The 21850-nt window shown below is 40.6% G+C and overlaps 1 protein-coding gene across 1 annotated transcript in view; it reads right to left on the reverse strand.

Moving 5' to 3' along the window:
- Positions 1–481: 481 nt before the first annotated feature.
- Positions 482–21850, reverse strand: part of CHD8 (chromodomain helicase DNA binding protein 8) — a gene marked incomplete at both ends in the record, with an annotated part of 52789 nt that continues 31420 nt past the window's right edge. The window contains 22 exons of the mRNA XM_080708164.1: positions 482–1045; positions 4557–4673; positions 5310–5489; positions 5685–5798; positions 7826–8128; positions 8588–8739; positions 8955–9671; positions 9756–9964; positions 10320–10527; positions 10727–10781; positions 11929–12004; positions 13552–13681; positions 15368–15471; positions 16597–16686; positions 16769–16925; positions 17027–17226; positions 17691–17887; positions 18864–18974; positions 19121–19300; positions 19492–19659; positions 20916–21111; positions 21445–21655. Of these exons, the coding sequence (XP_080564290.1) occupies positions 482–1045; positions 4557–4673; positions 5310–5489; positions 5685–5798; positions 7826–8128; positions 8588–8739; positions 8955–9671; positions 9756–9964; positions 10320–10527; positions 10727–10781; positions 11929–12004; positions 13552–13681; positions 15368–15471; positions 16597–16686; positions 16769–16925; positions 17027–17226; positions 17691–17887; positions 18864–18974; positions 19121–19300; positions 19492–19659; positions 20916–21111; positions 21445–21655 (4439 nt within the window). The remainder of the gene's footprint in view (positions 1046–4556; positions 4674–5309; positions 5490–5684; positions 5799–7825; positions 8129–8587; positions 8740–8954; positions 9672–9755; positions 9965–10319; positions 10528–10726; positions 10782–11928; positions 12005–13551; positions 13682–15367; positions 15472–16596; positions 16687–16768; positions 16926–17026; positions 17227–17690; positions 17888–18863; positions 18975–19120; positions 19301–19491; positions 19660–20915; positions 21112–21444; positions 21656–21850) is intronic.

Here is a 21850-nt window from a genome sequence, read left to right on the forward strand (position 1 = left end):
ATCCACCATGATTAAAATCAATACTTACATTGGGTTTGAGCAAATAGAGAACAAGGGAAGAGTGGAAAAGGATTAACTTAAATTTATTAATGCCAAGGGGAAGGAAGGTAACAGTTCCTGACCCTCCAGCTGTATCCACAGTTCCGCCAGGAACAGGCTCTGCCAGAGGCTAGGGCCAGCGCTACATAGTCTGTGGTTAATGGAGGTGTCTAGGGAGGGGTGAGCACACCAGCTGCTCTGGTCTCCTTTTCTTCCCCTGAAATGAGGAAGTGGTCATGTATTATTGTAGGAGTCCCCCTGCCCACCCAATCCTCTCAAAATTGGGAGTAATCAGGTACAAGGTTTTCTTTCTTTTCTTTTCACCTCCTGGAGTCCTGGGTTTCCCCACATCTCCCCTGCCCCTCCCACTTTTCCATAGTCCAAGGGCCAGAGTAAATGAAAATATAGCAGCCACCCAAGCAATGGGGACCAAGCTGGAGCTTCAGTCATCAGCATCATCACTGGAGTCTGAGTTGGCTGGCATCATAGGATCATCAATGAGTGAGAAGTCCCGTTCTGAGCTATCGTAGCCCTGAGATAAATCATCATCATCTTCATCCTCATCATCGTCGTCCTCCTCAGGTTGCAGTGGTGGCAACCGCAAGGCAGTACCAGAGGTGGTAGTCGCTGGTGAAGAGGGGTAGCCAGTGGCTCTCAAGCCTGGATGGTGATGGTGGTGATGGTGGGGGTGGGGGTGGTGGTGGTGGTGATGAAGCATGGTGCTGGAGTCTACATGAGGGGATGATGCTGCACCACCCATCACAAACGGCATAAAAGGCAAAGATGCAGAAGTGGCGCTGCTGTGACCCAGAGATGACACAGACTGTAGGCCACTACTGCTGTGTTGAAAGGTATTATGCAGAGACAGGGACCCAGTGCCTCCACCCTGCATCAGGGCCATCATCTTAGAAAGGTCTGGCCGTGTCCTACGGGCCCGCTTCTTGCTGCTTTCAGGTGCAATAGGCCCTGGCAAAACCCGGTTGAATACAGTTTCAGCGTGGTGACCCTGGGAGGAGGGAACACAAGACAGTAAGAAGGGAGGGAGATTAGGAAGGCAAAACAAGTAGAGTCAGACTAGACTTGAATGGTGGCAAAGGGGAGGAGGAAATGATAGACTTAGCTAGTTGAAGCATTCTGATGCTGAGGATAAGATCAAGACTCTGATACTAATAATCATATGAAGCAGGAGTTTTTGCTTTTTTCCCATGACTACATTGTACCTTTCTTCCGTACAACTACTTCACAGATGCTTACCTTTGTGACTAAGGGGTTTGAGTAAGACAATGAATGTACACGGATGGAAAAAACATCTACTGAGAGCAGGTTGTTCACATGATCTTACCATGTGAAGTGTAGCACAACTACATTGACATAAATTATGCTCTATTACTACATCATGCAGGGTCAGATTAAGGCAGGTTAGATTAAGACTTCTGGATGTCTAAAACACCAAAAAAGATTCTGGGTAGCTCCTAATTAAAATAATTTTTACACATTAATTTAAAAAAACGCATATTGAACTTTAAATGGTTTCTTCTAGATGTTCTGATGGTAAGTTCTGATTATATTCAGTGAAACTGGAAGTTATTGCGTTCAATTAGTTAATTTTTTTGTGGTACCAGGGATGAAAGAGACAGGACGATTGCAGGTTTATGGCCAGACTCAGCAACTTAGGCCCTCTGCAACTTAGTAAGACCCTGTTTAGAAATAAAAAAATAAAATAGGGCTAGGGTAGAACACCCCTGGATTCAATCCCCAGTACTACTAAGTAAATAAATAAGCTGGGTGCAGTGGCACACCACTGTAATCTCAGTACTTGGGAAGTTGAGACAGGAGGATTGCAGGCTCATCACCAGCCTTAGCAACGTCATGAAGCCTTCTGAGCCTTAGACCACGTTTAAAAAAAAAAGATAGGGATGGGGCATATAGCTTGGAGGTAGAATGCCCATGGTTTTTATCCGCATGCTAAAATGTTATTATTTTCTGCAATTTGTCAAATGACTGTAAGAGAGAAAGAAAAAGTATTTGAGGCAAAAATAGACTCTACTGAAGGAAAAGTCCTTTTTTATAGGCAACTCTAGAGATAATATTAAATTCAAGACAGAGATGGCAACAGCCTTCTGGCCATGAGCTTTATTACACATTCTGCCTATTACAATATTGGCCCCATGGAGGATAAGAGTAAAACCTTCTTCCATGGTAACATTTTAATCAAATAAAAATACTAAGTCTCATATATATATATATATATATATATATATATATATATATATATATATGTATATATGTATGTATGTATGTATATGTATAGTTATGTACTTGAAATTTGTTAAAAGCAAAAGACATAGCATATGGCTTTATAAATACACACAAAAACTTACATAAAGCCGGGCAACGTGGTGCACACTTGTAATCTCAGTATTTGGGAGGCTGAGACAGGAGGATCGTAGTTCGTGAACAGTCTCAGCTTTTTAGTGAGGCCCTCCGCAACTCAGTGAGACCCTGTTTCAAAATAAAGAATAAAATATAGGGCTGGGGCGTAGTTCGGAGGTAGAACACCACTGGGTTCCATCCCCAGTACAAAAAAAAAAATAAAAAAAAATAAAAAAAATAGAAGATTAAATGAGGAATAATCAGCTAACAACCAAACAGTAATTTATATATGCTTAAAAATATAACTACTAAAGGTGAGTGAGGTAGTGCATACTTGTAATCCTAGTACTTGAGAGATTAAGACCGAAGGATTGCAGGATTGCAGGTCTGGGCAGTATTTAAATGGGGAAAAAAAAAAAAAAAAAAAAAGGGCTGGGGTGTAGCTCAGAAGTAGAACACCTGAGTTTAATCCCCAATATCACAAACATAACAAACCACTACACAGAGTAGGGTAAGCATAGCCAAGAAAAACTTCTGTGGTTATATTCTAAGGGAAAGAGAAAAAAATGAATATCTAATCTATCAAACTGGGGCCGGGCATGGTGGCGCACGCTTATAAATCCCTGCGCTTGGGAGGCTGAGACAGGAGGATCATGTAGGTTCAAAGCCAGCCTCACCTGGCTTAAGAGACCTTGTTTCCAAATAAAATATAAAATAGGTCTGGGAGTGTAGCCTGGAGGTAGAAGACCCCTAGGTTCCATCCCTAGTACCACAAAATAAATAAATAAATAAATAAATCTATCAAATTGGTCTAACAATCATGATAAAAGCATGTGTATTTGAAAATATGGCATCACCAGGGCTGGGAGGATGTAGCTCGGTAGCAGAGCATTTGTTTAGTAATGTTCAAGGCCCTGGGTTCAATCCCCAGCACTGAAAATGAGAGACAGAAAAAAAAAAAAAACTTTGGTATATCCTAATAATCAAAACTGTTATTATGAATATGGTTTCTGGTGTTTTTCTATTACTGATATTAGTGATTCTCAACTTCTTATATGTTTGAAGCTCCATGACTATTTTCCTTAATAAGCTCTGCTAATCACTTTCTAAATATTTTTAAGAGATTATTTACTTGGGGATGTAGCTCAGTGGTATAGCACTTGCCTAGCATGTGGAAAACCCTGGGCTTGATACCTAGCACTACAGGAGAGAAAACATTCTCTAAAACTCTTCCATTTTTGTGAGGGTGGTTCTGGGGACTGAACCCAGCGGCATTCTACCTCTGAGCCACACTCTCCCAGCTCTTTTTTATTTTGAAACAGGGTCTCACTAAGTTGTTGAGGCTAACCACAAACCTGCGATCCTCCTGTCCCAAGTACTATTATAGGATTATAGGTGTATGCCACTATGCTTGGCTAACCTCCTCCCCCTTTTGGTACTAAGGATTGAACCTGGGGCATTTTATCTCTGAACTACACTACCAGCCCTATGTTTTATTCTTTATTTTGAAACAGGGTTTCACTAAGTTGCAGAGGGCCTAAGTAGCTGAGGCTGGCCAGCTCCTAAGATCTGTGAGTTTAAGTGTGTGCCACAATACCTCACATTGCCCCCACTTTTGATGGCATGGTAACTGAAAAGTTTAAAGGATTTTCCAAGCATCCCTTAGTTTTTAACAAGAACAAGATATGCTCTGAAGTTTCTTATTGATTATTATTATTATTTTTTTTGGTGATACTAGAGATTGAACCCAGGGGTATTCTACCTCTGAGCTACACCCCAGCCCTATTTTATTTTTTATTTTGAATCAGAGTCTCACTAAATACTAAGGCTGGCCTCCAACCTGTGATCCTCCTGTCAGCCTCGCAAGTACTAGTATGACACATCTGTGTCATTACGTCCAGTTCCTAATTATTATATTTTAATTATTATATTTTCATATAATTAAAGTACTAGAGTTAAGTTTTAAAATTTTATGCACTTTTACAGACAAAAATACCATGACTTTAAGAATACCAATAAAAATATCTCAAACCAATAAGGTGAACTGAAGATAATTTTACTAAGAAACATACATTTTAAAAAAAGATTAAAGTCAGTTACTAGTATTTGAAAACTAGTGCGAGTACAGAGTGATTTAATCTCACCTTTTTTCCATTCCTAGAGTTAGCTGTCTGTACTGGTTCCATTCCCAAACAGTTCAATTCTGCCTTATTATTTTTTTTACACCTCTGCCATTTCTGTTTTCTGCGTTCCTCCATATACTACAATAGAAAAGTATCAGTTACCCTAGAGTAATAGCATTTTGAAGTAATTAAAGTACAAATATCTTTTAAATGACATCAATGCTTACTGCATGAATAAATAATAGTCCAAGTGGAAAAATGTCAATAAATGATTCTCCCCACAGTTTCTGTAACAGTTTAGTAGGAAATATTTGTCTAACATTTAGTTTAAGAAGCACACGTGTGTGTGTGTGTGTGTGTGTGTGTGTGTGTGTGTGTGTGTGTGAGAGATACTGGGAACTGAACCCAGAGGCATTCTCTCTGAGCTACACCCCCAACCCTATATTTTATTTTCATTTTGAAACAGGGTCTTACTAGGTTGATCAGAGTATTACTGCTTGCTGAGGCTGTCCTCGAACCTGTGGTCCTCCTGTCTCAACCTCCCAAGTACTGAGGTTACAGGTGTGTGCCACCATACCTGGCTAGAAAGCACTTTACTATTATTTTATTTTGATCCTCACAACAATTCTCTGAGGTCACAAGACTGGGTATTATTACCTTATCTTGCAGATGCGGAAACAACCCTTTAATATAACATGCTCTCTCTCTCTCTCTCATACAGCTTAAATACCAAGAAAATGACTTTAAATCTGGCTGGATGGAACTGCCACTCACCGCTAGAAATCGGGGATCGACAGCAAACTCTGGATGACCCTGTAACCACATCTCCAGTTCAGCCCGGCGAGGGGCATCCTCACCCACCAGCAAAGTACCATCCACCTTATTGATGACAGGGATCCGGGTCTCCAGGTCCACATCAAGGTGATTAGGTTCTTCCATGCACTCCACCTCCAGCTGCAAACCCAGAATCCACCCCCATGAGCACATACTCTTCTTTGGGGCAAGGAGAGAAGGGGAGCAGAGCCAATGGTTGTCATGAGATAAATCTAGTATCTTTTAGTCCCCTCAATCCCAACTGTCTTCACTAATTATATGAAATAAAAAGAGCTTATCTTAATCAGGAGGATAAAGATTTTCTCTACCACTTACCTCTACTATCTTCTTCCTGTTCCCCTTCTTCTTATGAAACAGTGGATGTCCATCTCCCATTACTCCATTAGCCATCAATTTGTGCTTCTGGAATGTTAATTTTAATCCTTCCTCCTAAGACAACAACCCACCCACCCAAGACATCATGTTTTTAAAATGTAAAAATTAATATTTGGGGTACTTAGAATAAGGGTCATTCTCTAGCTCAGTGCTCGATAATGGTGATAAGAAAGATCATCTGACTAAAGGGTCGCAATCAGGTGTACAACAAAAAGACTTTTTCCTTAGAAATATTTCATTTCTTGAACTAGTGCCCTTCATATTGACAAGAAGTAGAATTGATCACAGCACCCAAGGGAATTTTAAAATCCCCTACCTGAGCTGGGCGTGGTGGCGCACACTTGTAATTCCAGTACTTAGGAGGCTGAGACAGGAGGAGTGTGGTTTATGGCCAGGCTCAGCTACTTAGTGAGGCCCTCTGCTACCTAGTGAGACTGTTTCAAAATAAAGAATAAAAAATAGGGCTGGGGGTGTAGCTTGGAGGTAGAAATGCCCTGGGTTTCATCCATCCTAGCATCACAAAAATAAATGAAAAAGTAAAAAACAAATAAATAAATAAACAAATAAATACACCTGGTGTTTCAGTATTAGCATTGCAACTTACCACAGGGGCAAAATCCTACTATTCCTGTCACATGCTAATTTATAAAACTTTTTTCCTTTCCTTTTCTTTTTTTTTGAGGTACTGGGGATGAAACCCAGCCCAGGGGTATTCTTCTTCCAAGCTACAATCCCAGCCCTATTATTTATTTATTTATTTTATTTTTTTTGGTGGTGCTGGGGGGTGGAACCCAGGGCTTTCTACCTCCGGGCTATACTCCCAGCCCTATTTTACACTATTTGTAAACAGGGCCTTACTAAGTTGCTGAGAGCCTAAGTAGCTGAGGCTTTGAACCTGCGCGATCCTCCTGTCTCAGCCTCCCGCGGGGATAACAAGTGTGCGCCACCACGCCAGGCAGTTTATTTTTATTTTTTTGAAACAAGGTGTCACTCAGTTGTAAAGGGCCTCGCTAATTAGGCTGGCCAGAACTGTGATCCTCCAGTCTCAGTCTCCCGAATGTTGAGATTACAAATGTGTGCCACACACCTGGCTCAATTTTTCTTCTTTGATTACTTAATGGTTAGCTAATAAAATTACAAAGGGAAGAGGATCAGGAAAAATAAAAATTTCTATCTGTAAGAAAGAAAAAACAAAACCGATTTCAGTAGGATTTATTCCTTTTTTTGTGTGTGGTACTGGAGATTGGACCCAGGGGCTTCTACCTATGATCTATACTCCTAACCCTCTGTTTTTGTTTTTCTTTTTCATTTGCTTTGAAACAGGGTCTTGCTAAGTTGCTGAGGCTGGCATTGAACCTGTGATCCTCCTTTCTCAGTTTCCCAAGTGCTTTAAAGGCGTACCTGGTTCCTTTCTTATTTTAATAAGGCTCACAATACTCAGGTGTCATTTGAAGAGTCTTTCCTATAATTTGATTTCATTTTTAAAAAAAAAACCAGAGTCCCTGGGTTCCACCCTCGGTACCACATACACACACAAAAAAAGAAAAAAAATCAGGCCCAGTGTATGGTAGCACATGCTTGTAATCCTAGTATTCGGAGGCTGAGGCTGGAGGATCGTGGTTTACAGCCAGCCTCAGCTGCTACTTAGTGAGGCCCTCTGCAGCTCAGTGAGACCCTGTTTCAAAATAAAGAATAAAAAATAGGGCTGAGGGTGTAGCTTGGAGGTAGAATGCCCCTGGCTTCCATCCCCAGTTCTAAAAACAAAGAAGAAAGAAAAGAAAAAGAAAAAAAAATCAGGCCCAGATTTAATTTGGCCTCCCAAAAGCCTAAATTGAATGAATTCTCTTCAAAAATATGTTTTAATCTAATCCTCAGGAATCTCTTCCCCCTTTTTCACTGACTTTTCCTAAATGTATCTTATTTTTAATTCTCCTAAATGCATCTTTGTAACCTCTAATATTTTTTCTCACCTTATTTCTAAAGCTAGCTGTTCAATGATGTTTAATATACTAGTAGTGAAACTAGTGAACAAGGACTACAGCTTCCTCCCCCAATTCTCGGTGCCTAAATGCTTAACTTACATCTTTGATCTGAACTGTAAACTCTTTCTCATCCATGCCTCGGCGAAGTTTGGTGAACTGGGCTGCTGCCGTGGTGACTGCAGATGCTTCCTCCTCTGCCATGGAAGCTGCACTGCTGCTTCGTGGTGTGGGGACTGGAGAGTCACCATATTCTCCTGGGGTTAAAGAGGGACTGTCTAGTAAGTGGTTGCTGGGCCCCAGAATTCCTCCTGTTATCATTTCTTGGCTCCTGCGGCCAGAAGGCCATTTCCCTGAGAGTATAGCCTGGCAGACGAGGTCAATACGGTTTATCAGGACACGATCCTGAGTGAGGGAAAAAGAAATAAAACCATTTTAAAGGACTGATATGCAGATATGCTATCCTCTATAATTCAATAGTGCTATCATTACTGGAATATGTAAAAAATCACATTGCAGAAAGGAGGAAGGTAATATCAAATCCTTAAATATATTGGGGGACGTGGGTTCCATCCCCAGTACCACCAAAAAAGAAAAAAAAAAAATCGCACATGAGATGGCATACATAAAAAATTAGGCTGGGGGTGTAGCTCAGAGGTAGAATGCCTGTGGGTTTCATCCCCAGTACCACCAAGAAAGAAACAAAAACAAAAACAAAATGGGGTGGGGGGGAGGTTTCTGGGGAAAAAAATGTAGCACAAAACACTAAGAAACAAAAAGTGAAAACCCATCTATTGCTTGTTCCCTGTATATAACGCTGCATTCCTTTTCTGGACTCTCTGTGTCCAGGAATGAGGCCATTACCTTGGGCCACTCAGAGGCTCTTTGTCTTTCCTGCAGCAGCAGCAGCTCAGGAGTCATTTGTTCTCCATCTTCATTTGGGAATCCATCTTGGGACATATTAAGGGATAGAAGACTCTCTTCATCATAGAGCTTTGAGTGCGACCGCTCAGCAGCTAGAAATCACATAGAAGAAGTGAGCAAAGATGGGAGAATAACGTTAAATATGGAAATGGTTTTATATGAGCTTTAAATAAAGGCCCAAAGAATAACAGATCTCTTGATATTTATCAAGATCTGAATCTCTCTTAAGAGGATGCATTTAGAAAAGAAAGAAAAGAGCAGAGGGGGAAATAGGTTAGAGGTCCAACAGCCTGTCACATGCACTCACTTAGCTTCTCTTCCTTCTCGTCCTCACTCTCATCAGTGCTGGAGCTGGAGCTGGATGAGGATGAGGAAGAAGAGGATGATGGTGACAGCTTGCTCAAGTCCAGTTCAGAGTCTGAATCATCCTCATCCTCCAGTTTGACTGGTGGAACACTCCGGGACACCAGAGGGGTAGTATCAGAGGGGTCTACTCGTATTTCATAGTCTTGGGTTGGTCGGCTCCTGGCCACCACCTCATGCTCTAGCTTTAAAGTCAGACTCTCCAGACTGGGGACCTGGGCAGCTGTCTCCTCAGGTGACTTTTCAACAGGAGCATCTGGGCGCAGGGGCAATGGTGAGGCAGTGCGTGAGACATACTGCTGGTGTAGCAGTGGAGTGGAGCAGCGTGACAGGGATGTAGCTGGTGCTCCTGCCTGATGGTTCTGCATGTAATTCATACGGGCAGCCAGAAAAGAGAAGTCTGGGTCCTGCATGATGTTGCAGTCTGTTTGGCTCACCCCATGACGGGCTGCCCCTCGTAGAAGCTCCCCATCATGACGAATAGGCTCCCACCACTTGGGCAATTCAGGACCTGGAGGCTGACACAATGCAAGCCGATCTTCTAAAAGGGGGTGGCATAAAACTTGTTCCCGTAAGCGCCGAAGCAACTCAATTCGGTAGAGAGTCCGTGAAGCCCTCTCCTCGGTGATGGGCTCAATGAATAGATTAGGGTCTGGAGGTTCTGTAAAAGGCGTGGAAAAAAAAAGTGAACCACAGCTGGTTTGCAGCTTCCCACTTCCAATCACCCTAGACACTCCAGCCTCACCATCTCCAGCAGCTGGGGGAAGGCGGCACACTTGACGGCACATGGCCACAAAGCCATGGAAGTACTTGGTAAGGCTTTCGTCTGTTTTTTTGTCCAGTCGAGCAAAGGTGCGGAAGCGATCCCAATGGAACTGCATAGCGTCGGGGTCATATTCCACACCAAAGGTAGACACTACCCGATAGAAATCAGTTTGTTCCCGCCTTGTCCACCTACAGAGGAAAGAAGAATAAGCCAACTGTGATCATAGGAAAACTGGTTATCTCTTAGGATGATTTAGAATACCCGAACACACAAGCACTGATTATAAAGGCTAAGAAAAAGGATATCACAAATAGAAATTACTAAGCAAAGGGGGAAAATTATGCGGGCAGACCCCTCAATGAGAACATCTACTGGGGGTATGATCACAACATATAATCAGAACTAGAGGTGTAACAATTCAAGGCAGAAAAGATGACCTCTCTGTATAAAATTCCCAATAAATTCTTCCTAAGATGCTTTTCAGTAAAGAGCCCATAGCCAAAGACAAACTTATAGGTCAGCCCAAATTCTCAGCTATGTTACCGTTGTTGTTTCTCACGCCGTGCGATTTCTTTGAGCTTAAAGGCTGCTTCACAACGCCGCCGTCGCCGGTCCCCACGTTCTGCAGCCTCTATCTTCATTTGTTCTCTCTTGTAGCTGCGTTGGTAAGCTGTTACTAGGCGCCTAAGCCTAGCTGTTAGGGCAGAGCCTGGAGGCCAAAATAGATGTCCCGGCTGTTGAGTTACCTGGGCTGTGGTAAAGGTAAAACAAAAAACAGACCAAAAATGGATAGTCAATAAAAAATATGGAAAGGATAGTAGAGATAATAGTTGTATTTCAATCATTCAAAGGCAAAACTCTTAGGAATCCCATGATAGGATAGAATTCAGTCAGTAATTCCCAATCCCCCCCATGCACAAAAAATTATACTATATGACCTAGAAGTTTACCTTCATCTCCATCAATCACTGAGATTTCCTCATCCATCATCATCAAAGGATCACCCTAGAGAAGGAGATCCACCCCACAGGATGGAGGGGACAGGGAAAGGGGAAAGCTGTCAATCTGAAATGACTTTCATGTGTGTGTCCTAATAGCACCAAGGAATCAAGAAAATTCTCACGAAAAGAACACTCAAAAAAAAAAAAAAATAGAAGCAAACAATTAAAAGAACAACAGGAAAGTAACACCTAAAAGATCAATTCTCTTTTCTTGCAGAGGAGGGAGGGGTAGTTGGGGATTGAACCTATGAGCAGTCTATCTTTCAGCTATACTTCCAGCTCTATTTTATTTTAAAACAGGGTCTTACTATGTCGCTGAGACTAACCTCAAATCTGTGATCCTACTGTCTCAGCCTCCCAAGTACTAGGATTACAGGTATACACCACTAGACCTGGCATCAGTTCTTATAAATGGTGCAAAGATAATAGGACTTAGAAATTTATTATGCAAATAATATCTTTTAACATGCAGCTTGGGTCTCACCTCCTTCACAAAGGCATCAGTGATCTCCTACAGCTGACATTATAACCCTTTCTATTCAAACTATTTATTTATTTATTTATTTATTTATTTATTTATTTATTTATTTATTCCCTTTTGCCCTCTGATGGACTCCCCCCCCCCCAAACCCCATACTGAGAATGGAACTCAGGGGCATCCTACCTCTGAGTTAAACTCCCAGCCCTATTTTTATTCTTTATTTTGAAACAAGGTCTCACTGAGTTGCAAAGGGCCTAAGTAGCTGAAGCTGGCCACAAACTGTGATCCTCCTGTCTCAGCCTCCCAAATGCTGCGATTACAAGAATGGGCCACCACGCCCAGCTTTTTTTGACTCTGGAGATTGAACCCAGGGGCATTCTGCCTCTGAGCCACACCCCGCCCCAACACTATTTTTTTTTTTTTAACAATTTGAAACAAGGTCTTGCTAAATTTCTGTGGCTGGTTTGAAGCCTAAAATTCTTTCTGTCTCAGCCTCTCAAGTACTAGGATTATAGGTTTGCACCACTATACCTAGCCATACCTTTATTTTCAAATGGTATTTATTCTTTAGCTTGTATTAAAAGCTAGTAAATATACTTCAAGATTCAGAGAATGGGAGAAGGTAATGTTAGGTAGTAGCGAAAAGCTAGACTAAGTGGGAATTCCTTACCTCATCATCTTGGTCCTTTGGGGGACCCTGGAGTGGTTTATATTCAGGGTCTTCACAATCCTTATCAAAGTCAACCCTAAAATTACCCAGAGGTAAAAGAAAATGTTAGTAATATATCTTCTAGCACTAGGAGGAACCTATGATGCAGAACCTGACCAATCATATAATCTAACATGGAATCTTTTTTGGGAGGTACTGGGATTGAATTCAGGGGAATTCTACCTCTGAGCCACACCCCAGACCTTTATATTTTTTAGTTTGAAACTGGGTCTTGCTAAGTTGCTACACCTGGTCTTGAACCTGCAGTCCTGCCTTAGTTTCCCAAGTACTGGGATTAAAGCAATCTTTAATTTCATCCTTAAAGAATGAAAGGACAAGTGTCATGCTTTGGGTCAATTAAGTATAGCATCTCATAGAACAATTATGAGAAATGACAAAGTACAGTTCTCTTAGTTAATAATTTTTTGAATTTGAAATGAAATACTTCAAAAAAGGAAAACACAGACTCTCACTATGTTCAGATTTATCTTGAGCTCATGGGCTCAAGTAATCTTCCTGCCTCAGCCTCCCAAAGAGTTGGGATTATAGACACGTACCACCATGACCAGCTTGAAATTAGATCAGAATATTTCCTTTCTTTGTTTTTTGTGTGTGGTGCTGGGGTGTGAACACCCTCAGCCTTATTTTATTTATTTATTCTATTTATTTGGAAAGAGGGTCTTGCTAAGTTGCTGAGAGCCTCACTAAGTTACTGAGGCTGGCTTTGAACCTGTGTTCCTCCTGTCTCAGCCTCTGAAGTACTGGAATTACTCATTATGCTGGCCATTTCCTTCACTTTGATATTCCCTTTTTATTGTTGAAACCCATTCTTTCCATCCTCCTCATCTATTTACTTATTATTTCATTTGTATGGTCCATGCTTTTTTGTTTTCACTACTTTGACTTATGGAGCAAAAGGATGATATAATAATTTATAATGAATAAATGACTAATTCATTGAAGACCTACACCAAGCAAACTGAAACTAATCATCAAAGAGAAACCTTTCCAGTCATCCAGAAGTGGGTAGGTATTCATTAACTAAGCTATTTCACACGTCCCTCAGGTCTCCATGTGAGAAGTTTGGTTAAACTCACTGGCACCCAAACCAGGGCAACACTGCCCTAGCTGGTGGCTCAGTATTAGCATGGCAATTCATCATTGGGACATGTATCTAAACTGAGTAAATATGCATCAGGCATCACCGGGAGATGACAAACCAGTGCTAAAATTGCCAGTCCGTATCATATAAGCAATACGTGAGAGTTGCCTGGCTATTATCTTTCAAGAGATCAAGTTATCTTCTCAACTAACATAGCTGGACAGAAAAGCGTTATAAAACAAAATGAACATTACATCAAGTAAACCATTGAAAGTAACATCTGCTTTACCATTAGTTCTATCTTATGGAGTCCTATCTGCTGGTCCTAATCTTTGTAAAGGAGTTACTGTACACGAGTATAAATACCATTAAGAATCCCAATGGGTTTGGTCAAAGCTAGTTAAATTATTTCTTAGCACAAGCAACTAACAGAATTCACAGGGTGAATGCAAAACTTTAAGAGAACTAAACACAATGCTTACCCTTCTACTATGTCAGAGAAATTATCTAACACTCGATGTTCTGCTGCAATGGCTTTGTCATCTGGTCGACCAGCCTTTTCCAGGAAGCATAAGGCTGGATCTGCCCTCATAGTATTATATTTCTCATAGCCTAGAAGAGAAAGGGCCATGGAATGAAGAAAATCAAATGTGTACTTTGCCATGGTGCTTACTTTGTATACTGTTGGAAAAATTAGAATATGTGAACTACTTTGCCTATAATGCAAAATATAATTTATTTGGATAGCTGTTGGGTTATATTACTATATTGAATAGTTTTTATAGCAATTTAGAGTGATGAGAGTTTTTTTTTTTTTAATTTGTTTGTATTTTAGTATTGGCGAACTGAATCTAGCTTCTACCTCTAGCCAGTGACGTTCTATCTTTACCCCCAGCCTTTTTATTTAGAAACAGGGTCTTACTAAGTTACTACACACTGTCCTAGAACCTATGATCCTCCTGTCTCAGCCTCAGGATCACAGGTATGTGCCACTGTACCAGCTTAGAGACATGAAGAGTTTTCACATAGTAACTGATGAAAATTTAAGCAAAAGTTTTATGTATTATGTTGACAGGATGATATGGCCATTTATTTGGCAATCTTTCCATCATTACTTTTATTACATAGATGGAGAAAAGTCAAATAATTTAGGGTAGGTCACACATTCTCATATGAAGAATAAGAAACCTGCATCTGCAAGTAAATAAGTACTCAGTGAATACTTGATGAACATTACATGAATGAATGAACAAATTTCAGAACATTTGAACTTTTCTTTCTTTTTTTTTGCTGGTACTGGGGTTCCTGGAAGCCCTTCTACCTCCGGGCTACACTCCCACAGGCCTATTATATACTTTTTTTTATGTGGAAACAGGGTCTCTTAAGTCAGCGCGGCTGGCTTCGAACCTGCGTGATCTTCCTGTCTCCGCCTCCCAAGTGCAGGGATTACAAGCATACGCCACCATGCCCGGCAACATTTGAATTTTTCTAAACCTTGGTGTCTTACAAGTATCCCCAACTACAAATGCTCTGTTTTTCTTATCCCATTAAACTTCTCAACAATATATAGATTAAGTGCTATTACTTTTATTGAAGTAAATAAAATTTTGTGGGAATGTTTTGTTTTTGCAGTGCTAGCAATAGAACTCAGGGCCTCAAGCATGCTAGCCAAGAGTTTAAAAAGTATTTTGTAAGTTTGAAAAGTATTTTGTAAGAAAAGAAATAATCTTCTTCAATAGGAAAGTGCTGGAAGTTACCACTCATTGCTTTGGGTGCCTAGAATTTGTTAATGGGCAAAACTGCACAGGGAATAAGTCATCTCCCTTTTCATACTACTCATATCCATGTTAGTATGACTGCAGGACATTTGGACAAATGGGACTTTTAGATAAATAGAATACTTTTAGCAAGCCACAGGAAAGCCATGCAAATTAACATGTTATCATTGATGAGTGGGCATTTATCACCTCTCCCGGATTTGTGAAAACTTAACTTAGACCCCAAAACACAGAGCAAGGTAACATACTGGTAACAGTGATTACAGAATAGATGGGAGAGTTCCTATCTTGAGATTTACCTATCTATCTGGTCTATCTTAACATCTACTTATAAGAACTGCCTTGCTCTGAGTATTTGAAAACTAGTTTCCTATTCAGTATAAATTTACTGAAGATCAATGAGGGAACTCAATTATTTATCATGAAGTAAACAAAAGATAGAAGATATTTTGCTAATTGTTGCATTATGGACATAAATCTTCAAAAGGAAAAAAGGGGGGGCTTAAAAGAAGTTACCTACCATGCTTAAAGACTCCAATAAGCAGAGATTTGTCAGCCTCACTGTCCCACCATGTAGTTGGAACTTCCAGTTGATCCACTACTGGGAACCATATGTCAATTTCACTAAAGGTATAAGATGGTATAGTCAGCAAAGTAATGTTGGAAATTAAAGTGATAATCTTTGGGAAAGTTATTATAGTTATCTTTATCCATTAATTAATTAGTTAATTAATTAACTTTATTCATTTTTTTTTTGTGTGGTACTTAAGGGCATTCTAGTTCTGAGCTCTACCCCCAGTCCTTGTTCTTTTTGTGGTTCTGGGGTTGGAACCCAGGGTCATTTTACTTCTGAGCTAAACCCCCAGCCCTATTTTTTATTGTTTATTTTGAAACAGGGTCTTACTGAGTTGCAAAGGGTCTAAGTAGCTGAGGCTGCCTGTGAACCATGATCCTCCTGTCTCAGCCTCCCAAATGCTGGGATTAGAAGTGTGTGCCCAGCTTGTTATTTTTTATCTTAAAACAGGGTCTTTCTAAGTTTCTAAGGGTCTTACTAGTTGCTGAGGCTGGCTATGAACTTATAATCCTCTTATCTCAGTCTTCCAAGTATTGGGATTATAGGTGTGTGCCACCACACCCAACTATCTGTTAATTTGTTGTTTTCTTTTTTTTTTTTTTTTTTTTTGGTGGTACTGGGGTTCCTGGAAGCCCTTCTACCTCTGGGCTACACTCCCAGACCTATTTTATATTTTTATTTAGAAACAGGGTCTCCTAAGCCAGCGCGCGCGGCTGGCTTCGAACCTGCGCGATCCTCCTGTCTCCGCCTCCCAAGCGCGGGGATTACAAGCGTGCGCCACCACGCCCGGCATTATCTGTTAATTTGAACACTCATGTTTCTGACATATTTTCTTGCACTAGTGTCAAATACAGGATTAAAGACCTGATATATACATCTAAATTATCAGATATTGCTGGGCGTGGTGGCGCAAGCTTGTAATCCTCGCACTTGGGAGGCTGAGACAGGAGGATCGCACAGGTTCGAAGCCAGCCTCAGCGACTTAGTGAGGCTCTCAGCAACTTAGTGAGACCCTGTTTCTAAATAAAATATAAAAATAGGTCTGGGAGTATAGCCCAGAGGTAGAAAGCCTCTGGGGTCCTCCCCAGTACCAACAATACCATCCATTCCTAGTATAACACAACAGGGCATTAAAACAAAAAACAAACAAACAAAAAAACACTAATGCACTTTACCTGGCAATGGCACCCCCTAACACTTTTTCTGCCTGGTCTCCAATAACCTCCTGCCTCAGATAGTATAGCATTCGTACTCGCAACAGTACCCTAGATGGGAAGGAGAAAGATAGGCTTAGTAAGTATAGAAAGCTTGAGGTGAGAAATGTTTTTGCTTAAAAATCATCCTTACTTGTTACATTGATGTTTCAAGTGCTTCTTATAACTCTCATCTTGGAAGAGAGTATCAGGATTATATTTCCGGATCCAATCTGCCTTATGTATATCAAAAGTACTTTGTGATTTTACTTTTTTCCCCTTCCGTCCACGGGGCACAGGGATAGATAGGCCTGGAGGTGTGACATTGAAGACTTGGATTGAGAAAAACCCTTAGTGTTTTGAGGAACTAGATTATCAATAGGAAGAGGGAAAATAAAGGCTTGATAATTACCCGAATGATTCTGCAATTCTTTTGTCTTGCCATTTTCAGCAGGGCTAATCAAGTCCCAAATGAAGCCTTTGATATTTTCATCCCCACGGTAGTGTAGAAGACAGTATACCAGGATGGCACGGCATATTGTCTCCACATCTCGTTCAGTCATCCGTCGTTTAAAACGTCCGTGAGATAAAATGTCTCGCCATCGCCCCCAACTAACAAAACACAAAAGGAAACTATTAATATTTTTCTTTTCTTTTTTGGTTCTGGGATTGAACCCGGCGGCATTCTACCTCCAAGCTACACCCCCAGTAGTCCTATTTTTTTTTTCTTTATTTTAAAGCAGGTTCTCACTAAGTAACAAAGGGCTTCACTAAATATTTGAGGCTGTCTCAAATATTTAGTAAATATTTAGTAGAAGCCCGGATTCTACTGTCTCAGCCTCCCAAGTAGTAGGATTACAAGCAAGCACCACCATGCCTGGCGAATATTAATATTTTTCTGTGAACTCTAATTTAGTGATCACCCTGATTCCCAGAATCACATCTCTCAAAAAGTAGAAGATAGATTCTTAAAAAGCATGGTAACAAAACAAATGAGTTCCGAAGACAAAATTTTTTTTAACATGATCACCTCTTTAGTCATAGCCTCTGATTTCAAAATCAGGAGAGAGACGTACCCATACACAAGGAGGTGCTTCTCCACCCGAAAGCAGTCAGTCCGCCCATAGGCATGATGACGGTCATGTCTGCGGGAGCGTGGCCGCTCATCATCCTCACTTTCCAAATCAGAGAATTCCACCAGGTCATCATCCTTCAGAGTGCTGAAGTGGCGAGTCTGTTTCCGTACTCTAGGTGTGTCAATCACCAAGTTATTCTATGCAGAGAAGAGAAGGAGAAGAAACTCTGATGATATGTTCAAGATATAACAAGATAGCTGGGTGTGGTGGCACATGCTTATAATCCCAGTATTTGGGAGGCTGAGGCAGGAGGATTGCAGGATTGTGGCCAGCTTCAGCTACTTAGTAAGGCTCTATAACTTAGTGAAACCCTGTTTCAAAAATAAGGAATAAAGCTGGGCATGGTGTTGCACCGTTGTAATTGCAGCCCTTGGGAGGCTGAGACAGGAGGATCGCACAGGTTCGAAGCCAGCCTCAGCTACTTAGTGATGCTCTCAGCAACTTAGTGAGACCCTGTTTCCAAAGAAAGTATAGAATATGTCTGGGAGTGTAGCCCAGAGGTAGAAAAAGCCCCTGGGTTCCATCCCCAGTACCACGCACATACACACACACACAAAAAGAACAGGACTACGGGTATAGATCAGAGGTAGAATGCCCTGGGATCCATCCCCAGTACCACCAAGAAAAAAAAAAAAAGAAAGATAAAAACATATTAAATATATTGGATAAAACATATGAAAAAATTCAGATTTTTTTCTTTTTTTTCTTTTGGTTGTACTGGTGTTCCTGGAAACCCTTCTACCTCCAGGCTACACTCCCAGACCTATTTTTATATTTTTATTTGAAAACAGGGTCTCCTAAGTCAGCGAGACTGGCTTCGAACCTCGGCGATCCTACCATCTCCGCCTCCCAAGCACGTGCACCACCACGCCCGGCACTCAGATTTTTTTAAAAGGACATTTTAAATAATCTTCCAGGACTCAGAAAGCAAGATTAAGATGTAGATATGTAAGTATTTTCCAGGACCTTCTAGGTATAAAGTTTTCATAAAAGCCTTTGTGTAGAATACACCATAATAAACTGTGATTGGCAAAGAAGAATTAGAGTAGCTATAAAGACTGAAAGTAGTATGTCTTCTGTGATCCTTCCATCCTAAAGGAAGAATAAACTCACCTTGCTATTGAGCAGATCCATGTCTAAGTCAGCCTTTTTGGCCCATTTTTGCCAAAAGTTGGGATCATCCAGAGAAATATCTGTTCTGTTTTCAGAAGCAACAAAGCTTGCCTAGTAAGGAACAAAGGTAGAAAAAAGTTAAATGTAACACTTTTAAGCAAAGGGAAATCAGCAAAAGCATTTAAAAACATATTTAAATTCTGGAGATTCCTGTCTCTATCTCTGCTTTTCTAATATCTGGAAGGGATAAAACATGCCTTGGCAAAGGTAGAACCTTTTCCTTCAGATTCAATGGTGATGGTTGTTGTTCGTCTTAACAAAATCTGGTCTATGTCCTCTTCGCAAAACTTAGAGCCCTCATCATCTTCCTCCATTATGGCCGCATATGCTCCTTTTCTTAAGAGATCTTCAATCTCCTTCTTGGAGAATTGCTGAATCTGCAAAAAATCAAGAGAAATTAAAAAAAACCTACCAAGATATTATCTATTCATGCCATAACATTTTAGTTATTGTACAAAATAACAATTATTACATGGCAGTTATAAATAAAAGATTAACCAAAAAAAATTGAAAATACAAACAGTTTGCATATGACCCACTACAAACTTAGCTATACACTATGACTTACTCCAGTAATATTGCCATCCCGACCACTCATAGATTGAAGCACAGCCTTATCCAATCCCAGCTTGAGGCTAGCCTTATCAAACATCTCCCTCTCATAGGAATTGCGAGTGATAAGACGATAAACCTTCACAGCTTTGCTTTGCCCAATTCGATGACAACGTGCCTGAGCCTGGTTTAAAAAGAAATGGAAAGAAAGCAAAAAGGTAACATAAAATTAGGTAACAAAGGATTCACGATATTAATTTAGAATTCATTCATATTTATAAAGTAGCCATAAGATAAACCCAAAAGCAAGTCAATTTCTTTTTTTTTTGTGGTACTGGGGATGGAACCCAGAGGCATTCTACCTCATCGTATTTCTACCTATTCCTATTCTTTCCTACTCCTATTTTTTTTTTAATTCTTTATTTTGAAACAAGGTCTCACTAAGCTGTGGAGGGCCTCACTAAGTAGCTGAGGTTGACTGCTAACCTGTGATCCTCCTATCTCAGCCTCCTAAGTACTGGGATTATAACCGTGAGCTACCAAGCAATTTATTTTTTCTGTGTTTTCTGTGAGGTACTGGGAAAGGAACCCAGAGGCATTCTACCTCCAAGCTACACCCCCAGCCCTATATTTTATTCTTGAATTTGAAACAAGGTCTCACTGAGTTTTGCAAAGTGCCTCATTAAGTAGCTGAGGCTGGCTGTGAATCGTGATCCTCCTGTCTCAGCCTCCCAAATGCTGGGATTACAAGCAAGCACCACCACGCCTGGCCTAAAACTCAATTTCAAGATGAAGGTGTTGGTATAAAACATAGGCCAAGTTGCCAAGCGTGGTGGCGCATGCACAAACACACACACACACACACACACACACACACACACACACGCACGCACACACACAAACAAACCAAAATTGGCTAAGTCAGCAAACTGCTCTGCATGTACATCTGTTTCTGTATATAACCACCTCTAGCTGGGTGTGGTGGCACACGCTTGTAATCCCAGTATTTGGGGGGCAGAGACCAGAGGATGGCGGTTCACAGCCAGTCTCAGATACTTAGCGAGGCCCTTCGCAAATCAGTGAGACCCTGTTTCAAAACTAAAAAGCCAGGCATGTGGCACATGCTTGTAATCCTAGCATTTGGGAATCTGAGACAGGAGGATTGTAGGTTCATGGCCAGCCTCAGCTACTTAGTGAGGCCCTCTATAACTGAGTGACACCCTGTTTCAAAAAAAAAAAAAAAAAAAAAAAAGGGCTGGGGGTGTAGCTTTGAGGTAGAATGCCCCTGGGTTCCATCCCCAGTACCGCAAAGAAGAAGAAAAAAAAAAACCTCTAAGTAAATAATTTCATAGTCTTTGAAAAACAGGTCTAAGAGATCCTGATCTTGTTGAAAACCTCAAGGGTCAGGTAGTCAGTTCATAAGACAATAATTTCCTTTACCTGCAGGTCATTTTGTGGATTCCAATCTGAATCAAAGATGATGCAGGTATCAGCAGCTGTAAGATTAATACCAAGTCCACCAGCCCTGGTGCATAGCAAGAAGACAAACCGGTCTGAGTCAGGCTTGCTGAAGCGGTCAATAGCAGCTTGTCGAAGATTGCCTCTGACTCTACCATCAATTCGTTCATATAAGTATCTATAGGAGGGAAGAGTGTCACAGAAAAAAAAATTAAGTGGCTAAGAAGAAAGAAGAAAATAAAACATAAAGGGTAATACCAGTCTTCTCATATCTGTAAATGGCCCAAAACAATGTAAGTTCAGAGTAACAATATTATAAACACTTCTCTTATTAAACACAAGCTCTTCAACTCTTTTTTTGAAGCTTTTAAGCCTTTTTTTTTTTTTTTGCAGAGCTAGAGATGGAAGGCTTCATGCATATTAGGCAAGCATTCTACCACTAAGTCACATCACTGACCCTCTGCAGCTTTATGAAGATAAAAAAGCACAAAACTGGGCCGACTCTTCTTACCTCCTCTGGATTAGATAATCCTCTAGGATATCTAGGCAGCGTACCATTTGGGAGAAGATCAAAACTTTATGGCCACCAGCTTTAAGTTTTGGAAGTAACTTGTCAATAAGAACCAACTTGCCAGCTGAACGAACCATGGCCTGCAGGTGGAAGTCATGAGGTATAATATGGCAAGCTTCCCGAAATTCTGTTAGGATTTTTTCTTCTGCACCTGCCAAAAGAAAAAAATCAAACTGATGTTGAAATTCAATGAACACATACTAAATTTTATTTAATTAAAATAATAATGTAAAGAAAAAAGTAATCTGACTTGAGATCAACATTTTTCACACACAGAAGCTCAGCACCAAAAATTCCTAAATAATCTTCCATTGTTTTATGTAAACTATTCCAAGTAAAAGAGGTC

This window comes from Muscardinus avellanarius (assembly GCF_963383645.1).
Source record: "Muscardinus avellanarius genome assembly, chromosome: 12".
Lineage (NCBI taxonomy): Eukaryota > Metazoa > Chordata > Mammalia > Rodentia > Gliridae > Muscardinus > Muscardinus avellanarius.